Source organism: Pollachius pollachius, assembly GCF_949987615.1.
Source record: "Pollachius pollachius genome assembly, chromosome: 16".
In the NCBI taxonomy this organism is placed as follows: domain Eukaryota; kingdom Metazoa; phylum Chordata; class Actinopteri; order Gadiformes; family Gadidae; genus Pollachius; species Pollachius pollachius.
In genome coordinates this window covers 2,261,285-2,278,784 of record NC_136949.1, presented here as the reverse complement: position 1 = coordinate 2,278,784, position 17,500 = coordinate 2,261,285, and the positions used below count along the sequence as shown (strand labels likewise).

The 17,500-nt window shown below is 52.2% G+C and overlaps 2 protein-coding genes across 3 annotated transcripts in view; one reads left to right on the top strand and one right to left on the bottom strand.

Annotated features, from left to right (window-relative positions):
- elp3 (elongator acetyltransferase complex subunit 3) overlaps positions 1–4,458 on the top strand; it is an 18,890-nt gene extending 14,432 nt beyond the window's left edge. For both annotated transcript variants that reach the window (XM_079753939.1, XM_079753938.1), the window contains 6 exons: positions 1,490–1,683; positions 1,930–2,020; positions 2,739–2,804; positions 2,978–3,205; positions 3,335–3,416; positions 3,500–4,458. In XM_079753939.1, the coding sequence (XP_079610065.1) occupies positions 1,490–1,683; positions 1,930–2,020; positions 2,739–2,804; positions 2,978–3,205; positions 3,335–3,416; positions 3,500–3,588 (750 nt within the window). In that variant the 3' untranslated portion in view covers positions 3,589–4,458. The remainder of the gene's footprint in view (positions 1–1,489; positions 1,684–1,929; positions 2,021–2,738; positions 2,805–2,977; positions 3,206–3,334; positions 3,417–3,499) is intronic.
- A 1,534-nt stretch (positions 4,459–5,992) lies between these two features.
- Positions 5,993–12,871, bottom strand: LOC307087709 (serine/threonine-protein kinase pdik1l). Its single transcript, XM_079753342.1, is given in 6 exon segments — positions 5,993–6,159; positions 6,161–6,276; positions 9,525–9,750; positions 10,636–10,906; positions 11,182–11,615; positions 12,722–12,871. Coding segments are annotated over 5 exon segments (1,161 nt in total). The 5' UTR covers positions 11,601–11,615; positions 12,722–12,871; the 3' UTR covers positions 5,993–6,030.
- Between the last annotated feature and the right edge of the window lie 4,629 nt (positions 12,872–17,500).

The window sequence follows — 17,500 nt, the reverse complement described above, 5'->3', positions numbered from 1 at the left end:
ACCAGCACAACTACCCTCTACAACCAACACACAATAAACTACAACTAACCAACACAACTAGCCTCTACGACCAACACAAAATAAGCTACAACTAACCAACACAACTACCCTCTACAACCAACACACAATAAACTACAACTAACCTACACAACTACCCTCTACGACCAACACACAATAAACTGCAACTAACCAACACAACTACCCTCTACGACCAACACACGATAAACTACAACTAACCAACACAACTACCCTCTACGACCAACACACGATAAACTACAACTAACCAACACAACTACCCTCTACGACCAACACACGATAAACTACAACTAACCAACACAACTACCCTCTACGACCAACACACGATAAACTACAACTAACCAACACAACTACCCTCTACGACCAACACACGATAAACTACAACTAACCAACACAACTACCCTCTACGACCAACACACGATAAACTACAACTAACCAACACAACTACCCTCTACGACCAACACACGATAAACTACAACTAACCAACACAACTACCCTCTACGACCAACACACGATAAACTACAACTAACCAACACAACTACCCTCTACGACCAACACACGATAAACTACAACTAACCAACACAACTACCCTCTACGACCAACACACGATAAACTACAACTAACCAACACAACTACCCTCTACGACCAACACACGATAAACTACAACTAACCAACACAACTACCCTCTATGACCAACACACGATAAACTACAACTAACCAACACAACTACCCTCTACGACCAACACACAATAAACTACAACTAACCTACACAACTACCCTCTACGACCAACACACGATAAACTACAACTGACCAACACACGATAAACTACAACTAACCAACACAACTACCCTCTACGACCAACACACGATAAACTACAACTGACCAACACACGATAAACTACAACTAACCAACACAACTACCCTCTACGACCAACACACGATAAACTACAACTAACCAACACAACTACCCTCTACGACCAACACACGATAAACTACAACTGACCAACACACGATAAACTACAACTAACCAACACAACTACCCTCTACGACCAACACACGATAAACTACAACTAACCAACACAACTACCCTCTACGACCAACACACAATGAACTACAACTAACCAACACAACTACCCTCTACAACCAACACACAATGAACTACAACTAACCAACACAACTACCCTCTACAACCAACACACAATAAACTACAACTAACCAACACAACTACCCTCTACAACCACAACTACCAACACAACTAACCCTTCACTAGAACCAACCAACACAACCAACTCCTAACTACAACTAACTGTGTGTTCAGTCCACCGTGTGGTTCTATTGTTCAGTGTGTGTTCAGTCCACCGTGTGGTTCTATTTTTCTGTGTGTGTTCAGTCCACTGTGTGGTTCCGCGGTTCTGTGTGTGTTCAGTCCACCGTGTGGTTCCGTGTTCTCCAGGAGTTCTTTGAGAACCCGGCGTTCCGCCCCGACGGGCTGAAGCTGTACCCCACGCTGGTGATCCGCGGGACGGGTCTGTACGAGCTGTGGAAGACGGGCCGCTACAAGTCGTACTCCCCCAGCGCGCTGGTGGACCTGGTGGCCCGCGTGCTGGCCCTGGTGCCCCCCTGGACCCGCGTCTACCGCGTGCAGAGGTCAGGACTCCGTTACCCAGCAGCCACCTGGGGTGGTGTTAGCACAGCGTCTGAGACGGGCGGTCTCCGACGCTGGTTTGAAGAGGCTGCGTCTGCACCGGCTTATTTATGATTACACCTTCTTATCAAGCCGCAGCTTTGATGTCATGTTACTGACTTTTTTTGGGGGGTTGTGAATTTGAAGTGTTTTCTAAGATGTAATTCCTACTCATGTAAATCTTCCCCCCCCCCCCCCCCCCCCCCCAGGGACATCCCCATGCCCCTGGTGAGCTCAGGGGTGGAGCACGGGAACCTGAGGGAGCTGGCCCTGCAGAGGATGCAGGACATGGGGACCGAGGTGAGGGCATCGACCCTATAGCATACTGTAAAACATACTGTGTAACACACTGTATAACATACTGTAAAACACACTGTAAAACATACTGTGTAACGTAATGTATAACATAATGTACATTAGACATGGGGACCGAGGTGAGGGCATCGACCCTATAGCATACTGTAAAACACACTGTAAAACACACTGTATAGCGTACTGTAAAACGCACTCTATAACACTGTATAGCGTACTGTAAAACACACTGTATAACACACTGTATAGCGTACTGTTAAACGCACTGTAAAGCATACTGTATAACATAATGTTTAACGTAATGTAAAACACACTGTAAAACATACTGTAAAACACACTGTAAAACATACTGTGTAACGTAATGTATAACATAATGTACATTAGACATGGGGACCGAGGTGAGGGCATCGAACCTATAGCATATTGTAAAACATACTGTAAAACATACTGTATAACGTAGTGTACAACAAACTGTAGAACGTAGCGTACATCATACTGTATATCATACTGTAAATCAGACACAGGGAGGGAGGTAACCCCGGAGCCTATAACACACCGTACATCGTACGGTGCATTATGCAGTATTACGTACTGAGGGCTCAGTGTCAACGTTCATGTGTATCCCCGCACTATGGGGCAGTGGGTCCTAGCGTTGATCATCTCACAGCTGTTGTCGTGTCACTGGTTTGCGTCCGGGTCTCTCCAGTGTCGGGACGTCCGGACCAGAGAGGTGGGCATCCAGGAGATCCACCACAAAGTCCGACCCTACCAGGTAACTACACTCACCTGACCAGGTGACCAAACTTACCTGTCCAGGTAAGTAAACTCACCAGGTGACCCCGCCCCCCCCCACCTGACCAGGTGACCCCTCCTACCTGACCAGGTGACCCCTCCTTCCTGACCAGGTAACTCCACCCATACCTGACCAGGTGTGCTGTGTCTCAGGTGGAGCTGGTGAGGCGGGACTACGTGGCTAACAGCGGCTGGGAGACCTTCCTGTCCTACGAGGACCCTGAACAGGACATCCTGATTGGCCTGCTGCGCCTGCGCCGCTGCTCCGACCAATCGTTTCGTCCGGAGCTGAAAGGGGGCGTGTCCATCGTACGCGAGCTTCACGTGTACGGAAGTGTGGTCCCTGTCAGCAGCCGAGACCCCAGCAAGTTCCAGCACCAGGTATACGCACGCACGCACGCACGCACGCACAGAACAATGCAGTACCATCACTTTGAACACGTAGTTGAATGTAGTGTGTATAATGTGCAGTAGTAGCGTGACCTTTGACCTGTGTGTGTTTGTGTTCAGGGCTTTGGGATGATGCTGATGGAGGAGGCGGAACGAATCGCATCAGAGGAGCACGGATCCTGCAAACTGGCTGTTATCTCTGGTGAGAGAGAGAGAGAGAGTGGTCTTTCACCCGTGTGTGTGTGTGTGTGTGTGATGCTGACGTGTGTGCGTGTTCTTCTTCAGGGGTGGGCACCAGGAACTACTACAGGAAGCTGGGCTACGAGCTGGAGGGGCCGTACATGGTGAAGGACCTGCTGGCCTCCCCACTCTGACACGGACCCCCTAGAGACCGGACCCCCCCTCCCCCCCCCCACCCAGCCAGTGTTCAGAACCAAGATGGCCGCTGTGTGAAGAAGACCGAAGGAAATGTTGCTCAGTTCCTCCCCGACTTTGTTGAGCAGTGATGTCATATCCTGTGTTTACTGAGGACTGGAGACGTCTTCCTATCTCCACGACTCTCTATTAATGGATTAAAACTGACAGCCCGTAGCCGTAGCAGGTAATGCTATCCTGCTAGCCGTATCGGTTGAAGCTAGCCATCAGGGTTAGTGCTCTGCTTAGCACACGCTATCAGAACGCTACCGAGTGTAACCCTGAGGGTAAGCTAGCCGTCGCGGGTAATGCTATCCGGCTAGCCGTATCGGTTGGGGCCAGCTAACTATACAAACGGAAGGTGAGCGCTCTGCTAGCTGTAGCCTGTTAGCCGTACCCGCTATGCCTGCTAGCGGCTATCAGTATAAAATAAAGATATTTTATACTTTTTTTAGGATCAGACATTTTTGGTCTGCACCATTTCCCCTGAGCAAGGCGGTCCGTCTGCGAGGCGTCGAACCGTCGCCACGCAGGTGGAACCCGTTGGCATGGTGACGAGAAACCCCCATCAGTGTCGGAATGCCCCACTTTTATTATTTAAAGTAATCTGGTTCTGCCAGCGGAACCAGGCCTTTTGTCTCGGGGAACATTGGGCTTCACGCCTCCTGGCTAATCACGTCGCAGATTACCAGTGTCTCCAGACGCCGGCCGCTGATTGGTCGAGACCGGGCGGTTCCCTCGCAGCACGCGCTGTGTTTTATGAAGCAGGAAATAGACTTGATGTGATGCATAAATAGGTCTTTATAATAGAAGATGCACCTAATCCTGTTCCTGCCTGTACCGCCTCAGCCCGCCATCCCTCTCCTGAATAAAGACTCGCTCTGTCTTCAGCCTCCGTGCCTCCAGTGTTGTGCTTTAAGCGACTCCTCAGGGGGTCAAAGGTCAGGCCCCGGCCTGTGAGTGTGTCACCGACTGCTGTGACACCAATTACTCCGCCTTGATCTCCGTCACCTCCACCCTCCAGGGCGCCAGCGAGACACTATCGCCACAGAGGAAGAACGGCGGCCGTTCCTCTCCCCCTCTCTGCTCCCTCCCCCCCTCTCTGCTCCCTCTCCCCCTCTCTGCTCCCCCTCCCCCTCTCTGCTCCCTCCCCCTCTCTGCTCCCTCTCCCCCTCTCTGCTCCCTCTCCCCCTCTCTGCTCCCTCCCCCCCCCCCCCCTCATCTCTCACCTCCCTCCCTCCTCACCCCCTCCTGTCTTGCGGGGTGATGGACTTGTGGATAATTTCCCGGATTCAGCGAGTTAGTCGTGACTGGGCAGAAGGGGGGGGGGGGGGGGGGGTAATGGTGCAGATGTGACGCATGGAGACCCTAGCCCCCCTCCCACCACCCTCTCTGCTCCCCCTCCCTCTGTTCCACCAGCACCTCCCTGCTCCCGCTCCCGCCCCACGGTTCTCCCTCCCAGGTGCTGACTCCTCCCCTCTGCGGGCCAGGTGATGTGAGGCCGTCCGTCACGCGGCGTCCGGAGGTCTGTTATCGACCAGCGACACGCGGGTTAATTCACCGGCGTCGCGCCGCAGTCAGAGAGCGCCTCTGATGGAGCTCCAGAACAGAGGGGGGTGTGTGTTTGTACTTTGAGTGTGTGTGTGTGTGTGTCTGTTCCCACTATACAGGCGATGACCTGACGGCTGGTTATTGGAGGATCAACATTTCTCTGAGATACGATGCCACGGAGCTGGAGGTCAATTCATTGTCATGCGTGCAAAGGGAATGAAGGACGGAGACTGTTGAAAAACATAAAAATATATTTAAAAACCTTACACCTCATTCTTGGTGCACATTTGACATTTGAAAGCAGAGAATGTGTATTTACATTACGGGCTAAAGCTTTGTCGTCTCATGCTGTTTGACGGCTAGCATGAGTTAGCACGGCTAAACCAGCGCCAGCTCAGACACCTGTCTGCACACGCTCCAACGCCCACCAATCAGAACCGAGGGACTCCTGCCCGGATACCGTCCCCGCGGCAGCCGACTGAACATCTGTAGGAACAGGTGTGGTGGTCACGTGACCAGGTACGTTCATCAAGCCAAACAACATTAAGACGCTCCGCGTTGACGTTAGCGTAGCTCAGCGTAGCTTGGAGTAGCTTAGCATCCCGCCGCCGGCCGAGGGGAGGCCGTTCATCTCCAGGAGAACCAGGCAGGGGGCCCGGCCGTGGGGGTCCCCTCCACCGACCAATCAGCTGGTCCCTCCCCTCCCTGGGGGCTTCTGAGCGCGCTCAGTTCGCTCCGATGCTCCGCGGCGCGTCGTGTAAACAGTAAAAGCTTTTCCAGGACGATCGGGGGGGGGGGGGGGGGGGGGGGCATTACCGGCCGGTCGTCATGACGACCGCCTCCCGCCGTGATCAGCGGGCGTCGGCCAGCAGGGCAGAGCGGAGGCGGGCCTCCAGCCGGGAGGCGAGGGGGCGGGCCAGGGGGTCGTGGGCCAACATGGCCGCCAGGAGGCGGGAGACGGCGGGGCCGGGGGGGGGGGGGCAGCTGGGGGGCCCGCCGGGACCTCATGGGGATGGTCAGCTGGAGGGCCGGGTCCTCCTGTAGGGCCACGCCCAGAGGGACCACGCCGGACGATCGACCCCGACACACATAGGCCCCTGGAGAGAGAGAGAGGGTTAGGACGAGAGACCCTCACACACATAGGCCCCTGGAGAGAGAGAGAGGGTTAGGACGAGAGACCCTCACACACATAGGCCCCTGGAGAGAGAGAGAGAGGGTTAGGACGAGAGACCCTCACACACATAGGCCCCTGGAGAGAGAGAGGGTTAGGACGAGAGACCCTCACACACATAGGCCTCTGGAGAGAGAGAGGGTTAGGACGAGAGACCCTCACACACATAGGCCCCTGGAGAGAGAGAGAGGGTTAGGACGAGAGACCCTCACACACATAGGCCCCTGGAGAGAGAGAGAGGGTTAGGACGAGAGACCCTCACACACATAGGCCCCTGGAGAGAGAGAGGGTTAGGACGAGAGACCCTCACACACATAGGCCCCTGGAGAGAGAGAGGGTTAGGATGAGAGACCCTCACACACATAGGCCCCTGGAGAGAGAGAGGGTTAGGACGAGAGACCCTCACACACATAGGCCCCTGGAGAGAGAGAGAGGGTTAGGACGAGAGACCCTCACACACATAGGCCCCTGGAGAGAGAGAGGGTTAGGACGAGAGACCCTCACACACATAGGCCCCTAGAGAGAGAGAGAGAGAGAGAGAGGGTTAGGACGAGAGACCCTCACACACATAGGCCCAGAGAGAGAGAGAGAGAGAGAGAGAGAGAGATCCTCCAGTTGAGTAAATGTTCCCCAGAGTTCTCATCAGCTGAGCTCTTATCTTTTAATGGAGCGAGACACTTCTGTAGCATGAGGGGTTAGAGGCGTGTGCTTAGCATGTTGAGGTCGAGAGCCGTGTTCTGTAGCATGTGTTTAGCGTGTTAGTCAGGAGACGTGTTCTCTAGTGTGTGTTTAGTGTGTTGAGGATGAGGTATGTTCTGTTATTGCGTATTTCCTACAGCAAGTGTATTAAACGTGTTCTCCAGCCAGTGTATTTAACGTGTTCTCTAGCCTGTGTATTTAACGTGTTCTCCAGCCTGTGTATTTAACGTGTTCTCTAGCCCGTGTGTTTAACGTGTTCTCCAGCCAGTGTATTTAACGTGTTCTCTAGCCCGTGTGTTTAACGTGTTCTCCAGCCAGTGTATTTAACGTGTTCTCTAGCCCGTGTGTTTAACGTGTTCTCCAGCCAGTGTATTTAACGTGTTCTCTAGCCCGTGTGTTTAACGTGTTCTCCAGCCAGTGTATTTAACGTGTTCTCTAGCCCGTGTGTTTAACGTGTTCTCCAGCCAGTGTATTTAACGTGTTCTCTAGCCCGTGTGTTTAACGTGTTCTCTAGCCCGTGTGTTTAACGTGTTCTCCAGCCAGTGTATTTAACGTGTTCTCTAGCCCATGTGTTTAACGTGTTCTCTAGCCCGTGTGTTTAACGTGTTCTCCAGCCAGTGTATTTAACGTGTTCTCTAGCCCGTGTGTTTAACGTGTTCTCTAGCCCGTGTGTTTAACGTGTTCTCCAGCCAGTGTATTTAACGTGGTCTTTAGCCCGTGTATTTTACGTGTTCTCCAGCCTGTATCCCCCCAGCCCTGAGCGACAGGACGTGAAACGGCGCGCGATAGCAACAAGCCAGAGGACGATTGGTCTTAATGCTTCTCCTATAGAGTCTGATGGATTCTCCCTCCTATTGGCTCCTGGGGGGAGGGGGGGTTAATGGGCTTCATCCTGGCGTGAAAAGCCCACCAGAGGGAAGGAGGGAGGGAAAAGGACCAGTTTCTCTGTTTGGTTTCCACCTCCTCGGCTGACAGAAAACTGACACTGGAGCAGAGAAACCCTGGACTGGGTGGTGGTCCGTCAGTCCGTCCTGTCGTCAGTCCGTCAGTCTGTCCTATCGTCAGTCCGTTCTGTCTAGCTGCTAGAACGCAGGTACTTCTTCTGCCCCACTACAGAACAAACCACTGACAGAACCTTTGACTGATAGAATGTAGGATTGACAGAACGTTAAAATTCACCAGACAAATGTCCAACGTTAGGAAGATCGTACGACTAACGGAGGATCGTACGACTAACGGAAGATCGTACGACTAACGGAGGATCGTACGACTAACGGAGGATCGTACGACTAACGGAGGATCGTACGACTAACGGAGGACAGGCTAACAGGGGAGAACATTCAACTAAAGTTAAATGGTACGACCTACAGGAGAGATGTTGGGCTGACCCTGACCCAGGTGTCCTCCTGTCTGCTCTCTGCTCTGAGGCAGGAGAGGGCTGGTTGTGTTTCTGGTTCTGGTTGTGGTGGGCAAGCGGAGCCTGGGGCCAACAGCTGGTGTTTACCTTGGCAGTAGGACGGTCACCACCTGGGAGTGGTCAGAGCGATGTGCAGTCTGCTTCTGACTGACACCCCAAGAGTCTCACTGTCCCCTGATAGAGGAGTAAGACTGAACTCCCCCCCCCCCCCGCAAGAGTGACTGACCCCCCCACTAGAATCTGACTTACACTAGAGTCTGACAGACTCCCCCTAACAACAGGACCTGCAACGCTCCCATGCCCCCAGGTCCAGGCCCAGAGTCGCACCAGAAAGCCGTTTACATTCAGCCAGCGGCGCCGGATCAGAGAGTTTGCGCCGACTCTGAAAGGAGCTCAGACAGCATTTGACAAATGGCCGTGCGGTGTGCGGTGTGCGGTGTGCGGTGTGTGATCCCGGGCCTGGGGGCCGGCCGGTGGCGGGGGAGATAAAGGTGAGGGGAAGTACAGAATGAGTAATGGCTGCCGACAGACGACCGACGATATCTGAGCAGGGGGAGTCCAGGTCGAATAATAAGAATCATTCTAATAAAAATCATCATTCATCGCAGGGTGGGGGTGGGGTGGGGGGGAGGCTTCACGGCCGCGCCGTCGGGTGATGGATGGGCTGCGCGGCCGGGCGTGACACGTCTAATATTATATTTAATATGTGCCAATCAATTAAGTCAACATTCATCTCCGTGTGGTGCATAGCTAACCGCCAGCGGTGAAGATGCCATCTACAGAGCGGCCTGACGTGATGCTCAACACGGGCTAGGGAGCCTGCAGCTAGCATGTAGCATGTATGCTACACATTAATAACATTAATAACAGTATTAGCACCTAGGCTGTGGCTGGGTGGACTGAACAGTTGTAATAACATTAATAACAGGTGCCTAGCTGTGGGTGGGTGGTGCCCTGATGACGTTAACGGTTGTAATAACATTAATAACAGGTACCTAGCTGTGGGTGGGTGGTGCCCTGATGACGTTAACGGTTGTAATAACATTAATAACAGGTACCTAGCTGTGGGTGGGTGGTGCCCTCCTCCAGCAGGGTGATTCTCTCCAGCACCGCCCAGAACACCACCCCCAGGGAGAAGACGTCGGCCTGGGCGGTGTAGCCCGCCCCCGCCCACACCTCCGGGGCCATGTAGAAGTCCGAGCCGCAGGTGGACCAGAAGAGCTGCCTGCCCCCTTCCCCCTCCCCCGGGCCCGCGCTCATCTTGCTCAGACCGAAGTCCGCCACCTAGAGGCCGGGAGGGGAACAGCGGTAAGACACCTGAACGGTCAGAGGGGGAATCAAGAGGCTTCACATATTGTACGGCCGGCCACTTAAAGACATTACTCAGCAGGGACGTCGTTAGGCCTATTTTGGGGGGGGCCCCCCAAGACACCCCCCCAAGATGTTCAAATGCCCCCCCTACAATATTTATTTTTTTGTCATGGAAATCGTAACATGCCTGCACTTAACGTAATGAGTCGAAATAAATAATAATACAATTAGAAGTTGTCTTTAATTTGGATTAAAATTGTTTCCGAGAGCGCATTAATGGATACATTTTCTAACCTATTTTCCTTGAACTCACCCCAAAATGTAGACTTAAATCATACCAACTCTTACATTTGTTTAGCTTATTTATATTTTTAAAAAGGAGGACATCCTGAAGACTCAGGAGGAGGGAAGCAGGAGGTCTTAAGGTGAGTAGAGAAAAGAGAGTGAGACAGAAAACAGCCCCTGATAGATGCTCTGCAGTACTCTCAACTGTAAGAAATGATGAATTAAAGAACCACTTTAAAGATGTGATGAAAAAATTCCGTGCACTTCAGACACTGCTGGGCGCTAAGCCCCCCCCAGCATCTAAATCCTAGTGACGTCCCTGTTACTTAGCATTGTGTAGCGTCTTATCCTAGCTGTCTATGTTGTATCCGGGGAACGGGTTAAGCCTATGGACATCCTTAATGTACCCACAGCGATATATTGTTGTTTCTCTTTCCTCTGACAAATTTACTTTACTTACTGTAAGTCACTTTGGAGAAAAGAGTCTGCTGAACGCCCTGAATGCAAATGTCGTGTTACTATCGTGTGCTAGCCTGCAGGAGCTTCGGGCTGCCCCATGGGGGGCCCCCCTACCTTGATGACGGGGCCGCTGGGCGTGTCCTGCACCAGGACGTTGTCGGGCTTCAGGTCGCGGTGCGTGATGCCCAGGTGGTGCAAGAAGGCCAGCGCGCGGCTCAGCTGCTCCACCACGCTGCGGTCCCTCCGCCCGTCGGCCGGCCGCGACAGCAGGTAGCGGTTCAGGTCCCCTCCGTCACAGAACTCCATCACCAGCCAGAGGGCCCTGCAGCGGCCCCCGCCCCCCCAGGGGGTCTCCTCCCCCCCGCTGCCCCTCCGCCGCGGGCTGCTGCATTGTGGGAAAAAAAAAAAAATCATAGTCACGACTATTTTGGTCGATATCGAAGTCACGATTTTTCAGATGATTGTTTTTGAGTTTGAAAACATGATGCATTTGTTCAGCATGTCTCTCCCAAAACAAACTTAGTCGCTGAGAATGTACAGATATGCATCCAGCTGTTCTGCACTTTCTATAAAACATTTAATGGAAAAACTTGATTATACTCGTTTTGTGATCGTTCGACTCTATAACCGATCGAAACTCGATGAATCGCCCAGCCCTACCTCCGCCCCCTCCTCCCTCGGGGCTGGCTGGGGGTCCCGGAGGTGGGGGGTCCTTCCAGGTTGGTACGGTCCTGCAGCCGGGGCCGGGTGTGGCCCGGGCTGCAGGGCCGGGGCCCAGGGACCCGGCCCTTGAGGGCCGCCTCCACCAGGTCCAGGGGGAGCCGCCCGGGGCCCAGCGGGCGCAGGGTGCGGGCCCCGGTCTGCAGCAGGACGGCGTGCAGGGCGATGACGTTGGGGTGGGCCCGGGCGGTGGTCCTCATGGCCCACAGCTCCTGGAGGTACAGCTCCATGGCCTCTGGGCTGCTGCAGGCCAGGCGCTTCACCGCCACGCGGGCCCCCGTCTTGGAGGCGCGGCCCTCGAACACCACGCCGTAGCTCCCGCGGCCCACCTCCCGGTCCAGGGTATACAGCTCCTCCATGCCGGGGTTCTGGTCCTAGACACGCAGGGGGAGACAGCGGGGCTGATTGTGGTCCCGCGTCCGCGCAAATGCGAGTAGCACGCAGACGCGCCGACGCCGTCGGGAACCTGGTTCGGTCCTGCGTCGGGTTTCGGTGAGCGGACCAATCACAGCCCTTGCTGCTGCGTCGCCTCGACGGAAGGTTACAATTTTCGGGAGGCGCACGTCCGGCCCTTGCGGCGGACGCGAGGAGGGTCCGTGAGGACGTAAGGGGTCCGTAAGGGCTTGTTCACACTACCGCCGTCCGTCGACGGATCTCATTGACTCTGCATGGGGCGCTCGCGAAATGCATTGTGGGTCCGTCCGTTCCGTCGGCTCCGTGGCCTGAGTCAAAAAGTTTACAAATGTTCAACTTTTCAGGCAGCGACGGATCCGTCGGCCAATCAGACTGCGTTATGCAAATATACGCAAGGACACTGTCCAATGAAATCGCCTTTGTAATACAACCCGGAAAAACACATGGATACGTCAAAACGCCCCTATCCGTCGACGGACGCATGAACAAGGCGTCACTCCCTTGCGTTGCGTGAACGTGGGACCATAATCAGACACCCAGGAGGTGAGACAGGTGGTAGCTATGAGGTCAGCGAGGTCCGGCCTCTGTAACTATTTCTTCACCAAGTTGGGTTTATTCTATAAGAAAGAATGTAAGATTCGACTTTTTAACAACATTTTTTTAGATATATATAATCGGCGCTATATAACTGTATAATCAGGAGTTGAATACGTTAACATTAAACATACACACACACAAAATATTATAATATTTTTATCAAAGTATTTTTGCCCTCTGTATGTATATAATTATAGATAATGAGTTTGTGTGTAGTGTATAGCTGGGGTTGTGTTTGTAGGGGTCATCTTAAAAACCATGAGACCAGATAACCCGAGCTACTAAAACCCTTTACAGAAATGTCCCAGCGCCGAAATTACTTTGAAAGTAAACAGAACGAGATTAAAACACGTTTCATTCCAACTTTTTAGACGACACCATCTCTCCGGGTAACGACAGACGGACGGACATCGAACCCGGAATCAGGATTAGTTAAATTAATTGAAAAGTTTCGGTTAGTTGAACTTACCCGTCAAATAGAATCTGGAGTCTATAAGGATTTAATCAAACATGTATATGTTCTTTATTTGATCAACTATTCTATAGTCATATTTAATCAAATCTATATTAAATGAGAATCATTAAACTTCTAAAGCAGTTAAGCGGTGTTGACAAAACAAAGGGCGGACGCCAACTGTTGAATTCCGGGTTTCACCACGCCCCGTTTGGTGTGAACGTCCGCTCTGATTGGCCACGTCAATCCACGCCAAGCCTCTGATTGGCTTCTCGGATTCACGAAATACGAAAAAAAACGTTGCATATCCAGAGCAAAGATAAGAGGATTTACGACGAAGTTCACCCGAAATAACTCGTCTTATTTAACCATTAGTATTCACATCTGTGATCTTATGTACAGAATAAAAACAAACAGAACGTTTGCACGTCACATAATGTTAATTTCACTTAAAGTTACAACTTTCAAATGTAGCCTATTGACTTTTCTGGCCACACGTTGGATTTATTAAATTCAACAATTTTAATTAACTATTTTCGTTCCATTTCTTGATGGAACAAATGGTGTTAAATGACTTGGTGAAGGTGTCACGTCGCGCCGTGCAGTAAAAGTGTGCGTGTGTGTGTGTGTGCGTGTGTGTGTGTGTGTGTGTGTGTGTGTGTGTGTGTGTGTGTGTGTGCGTGTGTGTGTGTGTGTGTGGACTCTGCATACCACCGTCTCTCTGCAGCACTGATGGTCCAACACTAACGGCTACTTAACTGGACCTGAGTGTTTGCTCTACGGATTGTATTGAACAGTGACTCACTCCATCAGGCACACAGTGCTGGGAGCGGGTGTGTGTGTGTGTGTGTGTGTGTGTGTGTGTGTGTGTGTGTCTGTGTGTGAGAGAGAGAGAGAGAGAGAGAGAGAGAGAGTGGGTGTGAGTGGCAAAGAGAGAGCGCGTGTGTCTGTGTGTGAATGGCAGAGAGAGAATGTGTGTGTGTGTGTGTGTGTGAGGCAGAGAGTGAGGAAGTGTGTTTAAGAGAGATAACGAGTGTGTGTGTTTGTGTGTGTCCGGTGTGTGTGTGTGTGTGTGTGTGTGTGAGAGAGTCTGCGTGCTGCTCTCCCCTCTGACGCCAGTCGCGAGCCGCGGTTGGTCACGCACGAGCCGGTCTCCTCCTGGAGGAGAAGCCTTTTGTTCTATTATCATCTCTCATCCCGACGACAGATATATGCACACGCGCTCAGCACGTAATCATCACTCCGCGACGGAGCGCGTTACGCACAGATTACGAGAGAAGAATTTATTAGGAAATATTCAGCGCCGACCGTAAGGGGTCTTTTAAATGGACCCCCGCCCCCCCCTAAAAAAAAGATAAACGCGGTGTTAATGAAGCCGATGAGAACGATCTAATCAGTTACTCTTCTCTGCGCTAATGTGTTTCTGTTGGCTGGTTGGGGGTCTGTGTGTGTGTGTGTGTGTGTGTGTGTGTGTGTGTGTGTGTGGGGGGGGGGGGGGGGGGGGGGGGGGGGGGGGGGGGGTAATTATGGACCCCATCGACAGGACGTTGTAATTACCTGTGTGATTGGGGTTGAGACCCTCAGCTGCCCCCCCCCACCACACACACACACACACACACACACACACACACACACACACACAAGCGTCTGAAGCGTCTCTTTTCTCCTGAAGCCCCCCCGCCTCCTGACGGGGCCCAGCGGCCCGGCTAACGCCGTCAGATTGAAAACACCTGCGAGCGGCGCTGGATCACAACCAATAGGACGTGCTCACTTAGTCGGTACTGTGTGTGTGTGTGTGTGTGTGTGTGTGTGTGTGTGTGTTCAAATGTGACTCAACTCAAATGAACAGAGTGAATATTTTAAGCCGTGACTGCTGCCAGGCAGGAAGATGAAATGTCTTCTAAATGTGTTTCAACACCACCATACTATCTAACACCACCACACTATCTAACACCACCGCACTATCTAACATCACCGCACTATCTAACACCACCACACTATCTAACACCACCGCACTATCTAACACCACCGCACTATCCAACACCACCGCACTATCTAACACCACCACACTATCTAACACCACCACACTATCTAACACCACCGCACTATCTAACACCACCACACTATCTAACACCACCGCACTATCCAACACCACCACACTATCTAACACCACCACACTATCTAACACCACCACACTATCCAACACCACCACACTATCCAACACCACCACACTATCCAACACCACCACACTATCCAAACCACCACACTATCTAACCCCACCACACTATCTAACCCCACCACACTATCTAACCCCACCACACTATCTAACACCACCACACTATCTAACACCACCACACTATCTAACACCACCACACTCTCTAACCCCACCACACTATCTAACACCACCACACTATCTAACACCACCACACTATCCAACACCACCGCACTATCCAACACCACCGCACTATCCAACACCACCACACTATCCAAACCACCACACTCTCTAACCCCACCACACTATCTAACACCACCACACTATCTAACACCACCGCACTATCTAACACCACCACACTATCTAACACCACCACACTATCTAACACCACCGCACTATCTAACACCACCACACTATCCAACACCACCACACTATCCAACACCACCACACTATCTAACACCACTCCATGGCTGAGCTGGGGGTTAGTCGGTAAGTACAACTATAATATTCAGGTTTATGAAAACTCTGTTCAGTGCTGATCAAACACTGGGGGGGTGGGGGTGTTCCTCCGTCCCGGGGTTCTGTATTAATGTGACGCTCCACGTTCCGCTACATCGGGTAAACGGCCGCGGAGGGAGAGGGGGGAGAGGAGAGAGAGAGGGGAGGAGAGGGGAGGAGGAGGGAGAGAGGGGAGGAGAGGAGGAGAGAGAGAGGAGAGGGGGGAGGAGAGGAGGAGAGAGAGGAGAGGAGAGGAGAGGGGAGGAGAGGGGGAGAGGGGAGAGGAAAGGAGAGAGGAGAGGAGAGAGGAGAGGAGAGGAGGAGAGGAGAGGAGGAGGGAGAGAGGGGAGAGAGGGGAGGGGAGGAAGAGGAGGAGGGGAGGAGAGAGAGGAGAGGGGGGAGAGAGGGGAGGGGAGGAAGAGGAGGAGGGGAGAGGGTGGAGAGGAGAGAGAGGAGAGGAGAGGGGAGGAGGAGGGAGAGAGGGGAGGAGAGGAGGAGAGAGAGGGGGGAGGAGAGGAGGAGAGAGAGAGGAGAGAGGAGAGGAAAGGAGAGAGGAGAGGAGAGAGGAGAGGGGGGAGAGAGGGGAGGAGAGGGGAGGAAGAGGAGGAGGGGAGAGGAGGAGAGGACGGAGGGGAGAGGAGGGGGGAGAGGGGAGAGGGAGGAGAGGAGGAAGAGGAGGAGGGGAGAGGGGAGAGGGGGGAGAGAGGGGAGGGGAGGAAGAGGAGGAGGGGAGAGGAGGAGAGGAGGGAGGAGAGGAGAGGAGGGGGGAGAGGGGAGGGAGCAGAGGGGGGAGGGAGGAGGGGTGACGTCTAGCTCCATCATCGTCTTCCTCCTCCGCACGCTGGCTCGTCTTTTAAGGCTTATCTTAGACGTTTCACTCCACACAGATTGTTTTTTTATTTCCTTCACGTCATGGCCTTTAAACGGCCGAGAGATCGAGTCAAGCTCCTTATGGAGATAGCAACAGTAGTAGCACTTAATAATGCTACTTAGCATCGTGTAGCATCTTACCCCTATCTATCTGTTGTATACGGGGAATGGGTTAACCTAGCGATGGTTAGGGCTTGGCACTCGGTTCTATGAACATCCTTACTTTACCGACAGCGATATATTGTCGTTTCTCTTTCTTCTGACAAATTGCTTGGATAAAAGCGTCTGCTAAACGTCCTAAATGTACATGTAAAAGTAGTAGAACTTTGAATGATGTAAAGTTTATACGTATAAAACAATCAAACAACTGATAGCTTTGCCTCTTTATTCCGGGGTGATGGAGTTCAGTCTCATACATTGGTGTTCATACCTCAATCTAAATAATCCCACTTGTGTTGGTTCTGTATGAGTTCCTTTATTGAATCCTTTATCTGTGACGGATCTCTTCCCAGCAGGCTACATCTTTCAGCAGTACCTCCGGGAACCGTCCATGTTCCTGACTCATTATGGGATGGCTGTGACGGACGTTATGAGTCCTGTATGATTGGGATGTTAAACCTGTTGGTTAACGGAGCGGAACGCTGGCGTCACATGACCGCCAGGGTCACATGACCGCCTGGAGCACCAATAGAGGACTTTACCGATCTTACTAGGTGAGCTTGTTCATTATGGAGTCATACGGTAAGATAAGTATGGCTTCATAGTGACGCCAGGGTTTGATATCCAGCCCCTTCCTGCTCCTTAACGACCTGTCTCTGTACTGTCTAACCCCTACCTGCTCCTTAATGACCTCTCTGTACTGTCTAACCCCTACCTGCTCTTTAATGACCTGTCTCTGTACTGTCTAACCCCTACCTGCTCCTTAATGACCTGTCTCTGTTCTGTCTAACCCCTACCTGGTTCTTAATGACCTGTCTCTGTACTGTCTAACCCCTACCTGCTCCTTAATGACCTGTCTGTACTGTCTAACCCCTACCTGCTCCTTAATGACTTGTCTCTGTACTGTCTAACCCCTACCTGCTCCTTAACGACCTGTCTCTGTACTGTCTAACCCCTACCTGCTCCTTAATGACTATAAAACGTGCTTGTTGATGACATGTATACTAGGGATGGGTCAGAATATTCGATTATTCGATTATTCGTTCCCGAGGGTC